This window comes from Athalia rosae, chromosome 7 (genome assembly GCF_917208135.1).
Source record: "Athalia rosae chromosome 7, iyAthRosa1.1, whole genome shotgun sequence".
NCBI lineage: Eukaryota > Metazoa > Arthropoda > Insecta > Hymenoptera > Athaliidae > Athalia > Athalia rosae.
The window spans coordinates 15,174,493-15,185,434 of NC_064032.1; the positions used below are offsets into that span (position 1 = coordinate 15,174,493).

At 38.6% G+C, this 10,942-nt stretch overlaps 1 protein-coding gene across 2 annotated transcripts; it reads left to right on the top strand.

Annotated features, from left to right (window-relative positions):
* The first annotated feature begins 815 nt into the window (after positions 1-815).
* Positions 816-2,703, top strand: LOC125501964. Of its 2 annotated transcripts, none has more exons than XR_007279711.1 (4): positions 816-1,497; positions 1,616-1,743; positions 1,803-2,049; positions 2,135-2,703. XR_007279711.1 is itself a non-coding variant. In XM_048659237.1 (4 exons), the coding sequence occupies exons 2-4, from the start codon at positions 1,772-1,774 to the stop codon at positions 2,449-2,451; spliced, it is 501 nt and encodes a 166-aa protein (XP_048515194.1). In that variant the 5' UTR covers positions 816-1,497; positions 1,616-1,771; the 3' UTR covers positions 2,452-2,703. The 2 variants fall into 2 exon arrangements, 1 of the variants encoding a protein (XP_048515194.1); XM_048659237.1 differs by having other exon boundaries at positions 1,616-2,049; positions 2,135-2,255; positions 2,350-2,703.
* Positions 2,704-10,942: the final 8,239 nt, after the last annotated feature.

The following is a 10,942-nucleotide window of genomic DNA, read 5'->3' on the forward strand; positions in this document are numbered from 1 at the left end:
CTTTTTCAATCGATTAATTGGCGATAACTCGATCAATTTCATAGATGGAATTATTTTGCTTGCAGATTCGGATTCCTGAGATCAAAATACACAAGGATAGCGTGAGGAGCCCTCCAGAAAAAAATCTGTGCTTTCATCTCAGATTTTGAGAAAATTCCAAGGCTATAGGCTTACTGTTTTTTTTGGTAAAAACGTGGAGTATTCCCCAGAATAATTCCAGGACGCTTTTCCTACGTAAAATTGCGTGATGAACACAACGCCGTCGTTTGAATTAAGCTGGCATTGAATCCCAACGAGATATCCTCAATTTTTCACTTTTTCAATCGATTAATTGGCGATAACTCGATCAATTTCATAGATGGAATTATTCTGCTTGCAGATTCGGATTCCAGAGATCGAATTACGTGCAACTTGCGTGATGAAGCCTTCAGAAAATATTCGTTGTGCATTATTCTATTCAATAAATTCTTGTAATATTTCCAATAACGTGTTAGAATTCATTTTCAATCCTCACCCAAAAGCCCCCTCAAATCGACAGTTTATTATTTAGTTATCATCCATACGTTTCACTTAATCAACACAAAATGCAGCGCAAATAATATTGATAAAGGTACAACTGCTCGTGAAAAGAAAACAAATTCGCAATTAATACCAAAGTGACAGTTTAATATACGTTTGGGTGTGCGAATAACCTCTGCCGTATTCGTCTCAACGGTGAATACATCAGTAAAGAAATGTTTTATTCATCAATTTACTGGATTTATACAATATTTAATGATAAACCATGGTGTAATTTCATATTTCCTTAAATTCTGTGCAGAGAGTCTCGCAATAAAGTCGTAAGAAGTCTTGGTCGTGAGGTTCGACGCGGGGCAAAATCGTAGATATGGCTGATTTTCGAGTCGCCGGGGCGAAAATTGGACGTCGAAAAATGAATTTTGGTATCAGGAGAATATGATGAGCAAGGAGCCAGGGAATCAGGAGACTATACGCAAACGTTAGTAACTCGTCGAAAAAAAAAAAAAAGACGGGCGAAGCGTCCCATTGGTTGCTCGGCGCCATCATGCTTTTTGGCGCCTGGAACCAATAGGAAGCCGCGAAAAAGCTCGGAGCAAACTCGTCTCCTATTTCGACGAGTTACTAACGTTTGCGCATCATCCCCCAATTTCAAAATGGACCCCGCCGCCGGATTGAACATGAATCAAATTGGCAGAGCAGATGTTAATTTAAACGGGTTAATTAATAGTATATTCGGACGAATAAAGATTTTTTATACAGCAGTGCATTGAGTGAGTCTTGCGAAATTGTTCAGCATATGAATTAATAATTGATTTGTTTTCAGGAATAGTTTGAAAATCAACGGTATGGCACTGCGAGTATATCACGTTATTTTGCGAATGCTCAACCTATACTCTAACGATTGTATGACAGCTCCCAGGCGATTGCACCAGATGAGATTCCTATGCGTGCTGACACTCAATTATACAATTAGTAAAGGTATGATCTTCTAACATCCAGCATGCGGTGTGCTTCATTTGTATAAACGACATTGAGGTTGAGTCGGTGACAGTTTCTGCATAGTGCTTATTTAGTTCATTTTTACTTGTTTCGGCAGTGAATACTACTGGAAGTAAATGTCACCATTTCGGAGTAAAAGAATCAAAGTGCTACCTCAAGAGCAGAGGGGCTAGACTGACAGCTAGAACATTGGATTCAATCTAGAGAAAAGTCTTATCATACTTGGTTGGTTTTGAAATGAATACCGGAAGAGATGATCACTGCTATTCGTTTCATTCTTCCAGGTCGAACTGTATTTTTCCCAGAGGAGAATGAAAAGCTGAAACGACGGAGTCCTTGCGGTATACGTCAGATGTTATTATTACACCCCTGTGTACCTTGGCAAAAAGTCAGTGCCAGTGTGTCGCTGGGCAAGGTACAGCTGCCCACCGCAAGCATGTTGTTGCTCTGCTTTTGGAAACGACACAGAGAGTTTGAGGAAGAGGAGATACATGTATCATTTCAAGAACCGCAGTCATTCCACAACCCATGGTAGCCCTATTTTTAAACCCCTCTTGAAGTTCGAGATATGCCATTGGTTAGAAATAATATTGGAAATATTTCTTTTCTTCCTGAGGTTATGGAATGCAAATCAGTTGGAAAAACTTGGAGGCCTATACAAGAAGAATTATAACCACGGGATCCAAAATGCGTGCATCAACTTGCATAGATCTTATAACTTTCAAGCATACTATTATGTCGGTCAACGCATTTCAAATTATTTTCAAATTTTCGATCAAATAATTAGCAATAACTCGATCAATTTCATAGATGAAATTATTCTGCTTGCAGATTCGGATTCCTGAGATCAAAATACATCAGAATAGCATGAGGAGCCCTTCGAAAAAAATCGGAATCTTCATCTCAGATATTGAGAAAATCCCAAGGCTGTAGGCTTACTGTTTTTTTCGGCAAAGAAGTGAAAGATTGCCCAGAATAATTCCAGGACGCTTTTTTCACATCAAAGAGGGTATCGAACACGAACCCGTCAATCAAATGGAGCCAGCATTGAATCCCATTGAGATATTCTTGATTTTTCACTTTTTCAATCGATTAATTGGCGATAACTCGATCAATTTCATAGATGGAATTATTTTGCTTGCAGATTCGGATTCCTGAGATCAAAATATATGAGGATAGCGTAAGGCACCCTTCAAAAAAAAATCTGTGCTTTCATCTCAGATTTTGAGAAAATTTCAAGGCTATAGGCTTACTGTTTTTTTCGACAAAAACGTGGAGTATCCCCCAGAATGATTCCAGGACGCTTTTCCTACGTAAAATTGCGTGATGAACACAACGCCGTCGTTTAAATTGAGCTGGCAATGAATCCCAACAAGATATCCTCAATTTTTCACTGTTTCAATCGATTAATTGGCGATAACTCGATCAATTTCATAGATGGAATTATTTTGCTTGCAGATTCGGATTCCTGAGACCAAAATACATGAGGATAGCATGAGGAGCCCTCAAAAAAAAAATCTGTGCTCTCATCTCAGATTTTGAGAAAATTTCAAGGCTATAGGCTCACTGTTTTTTTCGACAAAAACGTGGAGTATCCCCCAGAATGATTCCAGGACGCTTTTCCTACGTGAAATTGCGTGATGAACACAACGCCGTCGTTTGAATTGAGCTGGCATTGAATCCCAACAAGATATCCTCAATTTTTCACTTTTTCAATCGATTAATTGGCGATAACTCGATCAATTTCATAGATGGAATTATTTTGCTTGCAGATTCGGATTCCTGAGATCAAAATACATGAGGATACCGTGAGGCACCCTTCAAAAAAAAATCTGTGCTTTCATCTCAGATTTTGAGAAAATTCCAAGGCTATAGGCTTACTGTTTTTTTCGACAAAATCGTGGAGTATCCCCCAGAATGATTCCAGGACGCTTTTTGTACGTTAAATTGCGTGATGAACACAACGCCGTCGTTTGAATTGAGCTGGCATTGAATCCCAACGAGATATCCTCAATTTTTCACTTTTTTAATCGATTAATTGGCGATAACTCGATCAATTTCATAGATGGAATTATTTTGCTTGCAGATTCGGATTCCTGAGATCAAAATACATGAGGATAGCGTAAGGCACCCTTCAAAAAAAAATCTGTGCTTTCGTCTCAGATTTTGAGAAAATTCCAAGGCTATAGGCTTACTGTTTTTTTCGGTAAAAACGTGGAGTATCCCCCAGAATAATTCCAGGACGCTTTTCCTACGTGAAACTGCGTGATGAGCACAACGCCGTCGTTTGAATTGAGTTGGCATTGAATCCCAACGAGATATCCTCAATTTTTCACTTTTTTAATCGATTAATTGGCGATAACTCGATCAATTTCATAGATGGAATTATTTTGCTTGCAGATTCGGATTCCTGAGACCAAAATACATGAGGATAGCATGAGGAGCCCTCAAAAAAAAAATCTGTGCTCTCATCTCAGATTTTGAGAAAATTCCAAAGCTATAGGCTCACTGTTTTTTTCGACAAAAACGTGGAGTATCCCCCAGAATGATTCCAGGACGCTTTTCCTACGTGAAATTGCGTGATGAACACAACGCCGTCGTTTGAATTGAGCTGGCATTGAATCCCAACAAGATATCCTCAATTTTTCACTTTTTCAATCGATTAATTGGCGATAACTCGATCAATTTTATAGATGGAATTATTTTGCTTGCAGATTCGGATTCCTGAGACCAAAATACATAAGGATAGCATGAGGAGCCCTCAAAAAAAAAATCTGTGCTCTCATCTCAGATTTTGAGAAAATTCCAAGGCTATAGGCTTACTGTTTTTTTCGACAAAAACGTGGAGTATCCCCCAGAATGATTCCAGGACGCTTTTCCTACTTAAAATTGCGTGATGAACACAACGCCGTCGTTTGAATTGAGCTGGCATTGAATCCCAACAAAATATCCTCAATTTTTCACTTTTTCAATCGATTAATTGGCGATAACTCGATCAATTTTATAGATGGAATTATTTTGCTTGCAGATTCGGATTCCTGAGACCAAAATACATAAGGATAGCATGAGGAGCCCTCAAAAAAAAAATCTGTGCTCTCATCTCAGATTTTGAGAAAATTCCAAGGCTATAGGCTTACTGTTTTTTTCGACAAAAACGTGGAGTATCCCCCAGAATGATTCCAGGACGCTTCTCCTACGTGAAATTGCGTGATGAACACAACGCCGTCGTTTGAATTGAGCTGGCATGGAATCCCAACGAGATATCCTCAATTTTTCACTTTTTCAATCGATTAATTGGCGATAACTCGATCAATTTCATAGATGGAATTATTTTGCTTGCAGATTCGGATTCCTGAGATCAAAATACATGAGGATACCGTGAGGCACCCTTCAAAAAAAAATCTGTGCTTTCATCTCAGATTTTGAGAAAATTCCAAGGCTATAGGCTTACTGTTTTTTTCGACAAAATCGTGGAGTATCCCCCAGAATGATTCCAGGACGCTTTTTGTACGTTAAATTGCGTGATGAACACAACGCCGTCGTTTGAATTGAGCTGGCATTGAATCCCAACGAGATATCCTCAATTTTTCACTTTTTTAATCGATTAATTGGCGATAACTCGATCAATTTCATAGATGGAATTATTTTGCTTGCAGATTCGGATTCCTGAGATCAAAATACATGAGGATAGCGTAAGGCACCCTTCAAAAAAAAATCTGTGCTTTCGTCTCAGATTTTGAGAAAATTCCAAGGCTATAGGCTTACTGTTTTTTTCGGTAAAAACGTGGAGTATCCCCCAGAATAATTCCAGGACGCTTTTCCTACGTGAAACTGCGTGATGAGCACAACGCCGTCGTTTGAATTGAGTTGGCATTGAATCCCAACGAGATATCCTCAATTTTTCACTTTTTTAATCGATTAATTGGCGATAACTCGATCAATTTCATAGATGGAATTATTTTGCTTGCAGATTCGGATTCCTGAGACCAAAATACATGAGGATAGCATGAGGAGCCCTCAAAAAAAAAATCTGTGCTCTCATCTCAGATTTTGAGAAAATTCCAAAGCTATAGGCTCACTGTTTTTTTCGACAAAAACGTGGAGTATCCCCCAGAATGATTCCAGGACGCTTTTCCTACGTGAAATTGCGTGATGAACACAACGCCGTCGTTTGAATTGAGCTGGCATTGAATCCCAACAAGATATCCTCAATTTTTCACTTTTTCAATCGATTAATTGGCGATAACTCGATCAATTTTATAGATGGAATTATTTTGCTTGCAGATTCGGATTCCTGAGACCAAAATACATAAGGATAGCATGAGGAGCCCTCAAAAAAAAAATCTGTGCTCTCATCTCAGATTTTGAGAAAATTCCAAGGCTATAGGCTTACTGTTTTTTTCGACAAAAACGTGGAGTATCCCCCAGAATGATTCCAGGACGCTTTTCCTACTTAAAATTGCGTGATGAACACAACGCCGTCGTTTGAATTGAGCTGGCATTGAATCCCAACAAAATATCCTCAATTTTTCACTTTTTCAATCGATTAATTGGCGATAACTCGATCAATTTTATAGATGGAATTATTTTGCTTGCAGATTCGGATTCCTGAGACCAAAATACATAAGGATAGCATGAGGAGCCCTCAAAAAAAAAATCTGTGCTCTCATCTCAGATTTTGAGAAAATTCCAAGGCTATAGGCTTACTGTTTTTTTCGACAAAAACGTGGAGTATCCCCCAGAATGATTCCAGGACGCTTCTCCTACTTAAAATTGCGTGATGAACACAACGCCGTCGTTTGAATTGAGCTGGCATGGAATCCCAACGAGATATCCTCAATTTTTCACTTTTTCAATCGATTAATTGGCGATAACTCGATCAATTTCATAGATGGAATTATTTTGCTTGCAGATTCGGATTCCTGAGATCAAAATACATGAGGATACCGTGAGGCACCCTTCAAAAAAAAATCTGTGCTTTCATCTCAGATTTTGAGAAAATTCCAAGGCTATAGGCTTACTGTTTTTTTCGACAAAATCGTGGAGTATCCCCCAGAATGATTCCAGGACGCTTTTTCTACGTTAAATTGCGTGATGAACACAACGCCGTCGTTTGAATTGAGCTGGCATTGAATCCCAACGAGATATCCTCAATTTTTCACTTTTTTAATCGATTAATTGGCGATAACTCGATCAATTTCATAGATGGAATTATTTTGCTTGCAGATTCGGATTCCTGAGATCAAAATACATGAGGATAGCGTAAGGCACCCTTCAAAAAAAAATCTGTGCTTTCGTCTCAGATTTTGAGAAAATTCCAAGGCTATAGGCTTACTGTTTTTTTCGGTAAAAACGTGGAGTATCCCCCAGAATAATTCCAGGACGCTTTTCCTACGTGAAACTGCGTGATGAGCACAACGCCGTCGTTTGAATTGAGCTGGCATTGAATCCCAACGAGATATCCTCAATTTTTCACTTTTTTAATCGATTAATTGGCGATAACTCGATCAATTTCATAGATGGAATTATTTTGCTTGCAGATTCGGATTCCTGAGATCAAAATACACAAGGCTAGCGTGAGGCACCCTTCAAAAAAAAATCTGTGCTTTCATCTCAGATTTTGAGAAAATTCCAAAGCTATAGGCTCGCTGTTTTTTTTGACAAAAACGTGGAGTATCCCCCAGAATGATTCCAGGACGCTTTTCCTACGTGAAATTGCGTGATGAACACAACGCCGTCGTTTGAATTGAGCTGGCATTGAATCCCAACGAGATATCCTCAATTTTTCACTTTTTCAATCGATTAATTGGCGATAACTCGATCAATTTCATAGATGGAATTATTCTGCTTGCAGATTCGGATTTCTGAGATTAAAATACATGAGGATAGCGTGAGGCACCCTTCAAAAAAAAATCTGTGCTTTCATCTCAGATTTTGAGAAAATTCCAAGGCTATAGGCTTACGGTTTTTTTCGACAAAAACGTGGAGAATCCCCCAGAATGATTCCAGGACGCTTTTCCTACGTAAAATTGCGTGATGAACACAACGCCGTCGTTGGAATTGAGCTGGCATCGAATCCCAACGAGATATCCTCAATTTTTCACTTTTTCAATCGATTAATTGGCGATAACTCGATCAATTTCATAGATGGAATTATTCTGCTTGCAGATTCGGATTCCGGAGATCGAATTACGTGCAACCAGCGTGATAAAGCCTTTAGGAAAAATCCGTTGTGAGAGAACATGCGTTATTCTATTCAATAAATTCTTGTAATATTTCCAATAACGTGTTAGAATTCATTTTCAATCCTCACTCAAAAGCCCCCGCAAATCGACAGTTTATTAATTAGTTATTATTTATCCGTGTTATTGAATTAACACAAAATGTGGCGAGAATTAATATTTATAAAGGTACAACCGCTCGTGAAAAGAAAACGAATTCGCAACTAATACCAAAGTGACAGTTTAATATACGTTTGGGTGTGCGAATAACCTCTGCCGTATTCGTCTCAACGGTGAATACATCAGTAAAGAAATGTTTTATTTATCAATTTACTGGATTTATACAATATTTAATGATAAACCATGGTGTAATTTCATATTTCCTTAAATTCTGTGCAGAGAGTCTCGCAATAAAGTCGTAAGAAGTCTTGGTCGTGAGGTTCGACGCGGGGCAAAATCGTAGATATGGCTGATTTTCGAGTCGCCGGGGCGAAAATTGGACGTCGAAAAATGAATTTTGGTATCAGGAGAATATGATGAGCGAGGAGCCAGGGAATCAGGAGACTATACGCAAACGTTAGTAACTCGTCGAAATAGCAGACGACTTTAAGCTCAGAGTTTTTTCGCGGCTTCCTATTGGTTGCCCGGCGCCATCATGCTTTTTGGCTAGGAACCAATAGGAAGCCGTGAAAAAACTCGGAGCTTAAACTCGTCTGCTATTTCGACGAGTTACTAACGTTTGCGTATAGTCTCCTGATTCCCTGGCTCCTTGCTCATCATATTCTCCTGATACCAAAATTCATTTTTCGACGTCCAATTTTCGCCCCGGCGACTCGAAAATCAGCCATATCTACGATTTTGCCCCGCGTCGAACCTCACGACCAAGACTTCTTACGACTTTATTGCGAGACTCTCTGCACAGAATTTAAGGAAATATGAAATTACACCATGGTTTATCATTAAATATTGTATAAATCCAGTAAATTGATAAATAAAACATTTCTTTACTGATGTATTCACCGTTGAGACGAATACGGCAGAGGTTATTTGCACACCCAAACGTATATTAAACTGTCACTTTGGTATTAGTTGCGAATTTGTTTTCTTTTCACGAGCAGTTGTACCTTTATCAATATTATTTGCGCTGCATTTTGTGTTGATTAGGTGAAACGTATGGATGATAACTAAATAATAAACTGTCGATTTGAGGGGGCTTTTGGGTGAGGATTGAAAATGAATTCTAACACGTTATTGGAAATATTACAAGAATTTATTGAATAGAATAATGCACAACGAATATTTTCTGAAGGCTTCATCACGCAAGTTGCACGTAATTCGATCTCTGGAATTCGAATCTGCAAGCAGAATAATTCCATCTATTAAATTGATCGAGTTATCGCCAATTAATCGATTGAAAAAGTGAAAAATTGAGGATATCTGGTTAGGATTCAATGCCAGCTCAATTCAAACGACGGCGTTGTGTTCATCACGCAATTTTACGTAGGAAAAGCGTCCTGGAATCATTCTGGGGGATACTCCACGTTTTTGTCGAAAAAAAAAGTAAGCCTATAGCCTTGGAATTTTCTCAAAATCTGAGATGAGAGCACAGATTTTTTTTTTGAGGGCTCCTCATGCTATCCTTATGTATTTTGGTCTCAGGAATCCGAATCTGCAAGCAAAATAATTCCATCTATAAAATTGATCGAGTTATCGCCAATTAATCGATTGAAAAAGTGAAAAATTGAGGATATCTCGTTGGGATTCAATGCCAGCTCAATTCAAACGACGGCGTTGTGTTCATCACGCAATTTCACGTAGGAAAAGCGTCCTGGAATCATTCTGGGGGATACTCCACGTTTTTGTCAAAAAAAACAGCGAGCCTATAGCCTTGGAATTTTCTCAAAATCTGAGATGAAAGCACAGATTTTTTTTTGAAGGGTGCCTCAAGGTATCCTCATGTATTTTGATCTCAGGAATCCGAATCTGCAAGCAAAATAATTCCATCTATGAAATTGATCGAGTTATCGTCAATTAATCGATTGAAAAAGTGAAAAATTGAGGATATCTCGTTGGGATTCAATGCCAGCTCAATTCAAACGACGGCGTTGTGTTCATCACGCAATTTTAAGTAGGAAAAGCGTCCTGGAATCATTCTGGGGGATACTCCACGTTTTTGTCGAAAAAAACAGTAAGCCTATAGCCTTGGAATTTTCTCAAAATCTGAGATGAGAGCACAGATTTTTTTTTTGAGGGCTCCTCATGCTATCCTCATGTATTTTGGTCTCAGGGATCCGAATCTGCAAGCAAAATAATTCCATCTATAAAATTGATCGAGTTATCGCCAATTAATCGATTGAAAAAGTGAAAAATTGAGGATATCTTGTTGGGATTCAATGCCAGCTCAATTCAAACGACGGCGTTGTGTTCATCACGCAATTTAACGTAGAAAAAGCGTCCTGGAATCATTCTGGGGGATACTCCACGTTTTTGTCGAAAAAAACAGTAAGCCTATAGCCTTGGAATTTTCTCAAAATCTGAGATGAAAGCACAGATTTTTTTTTTGAGGGCTCCTCATGCTATCCTTATGTATTTTGGTCTCAGGAATCCGAATCTGCAAGCAAAATAATTCCATCTATAAAATTGATCGAGTTATCGCCAATTAATCGATTGAAAAAGTGAAAAATTGAGGATATCTTGTTGGGATTCAATACCAGCTCAATTCAAACGACGGCGTTGTGTTCATCACGCAATTTCACGTAGGAAAAGCGTCCTGGAATCATTCTGCGGGATACTCCACGTTTTTGTCGAAAAAAACAGTGAGCCTATAGCTTTGGAATTTTCTCAAAATCTGAGATGAGAGCACAGATTTTTTTTTTGAGGGCTCCTCATGCTATCCTTATGTATTTTGGTCTCAGGAATCCGAATCTGCAAGCAAAATAATTCCATCTATGAAATTGATCGAGTTATCGCCAATTAATCGATTGAAAAAGTGAAAAATTGAGGATATCTTGTTGGGATTCAATGCCAGCTCAATTCAAACGACGGCGTTGTGTTCATCACGCAATTTTACGTAGGAAAAGCGTCCTGGAATCATTCTGGGGGATACTCCACGTTTTTGTCGAAAAAAAAAGTAAGCCTATAGCCTTGGAATTTTCTCAAAATCTGAGATGAGAGCACAGATTTTTTTTTTGAGGGCTCCTCAT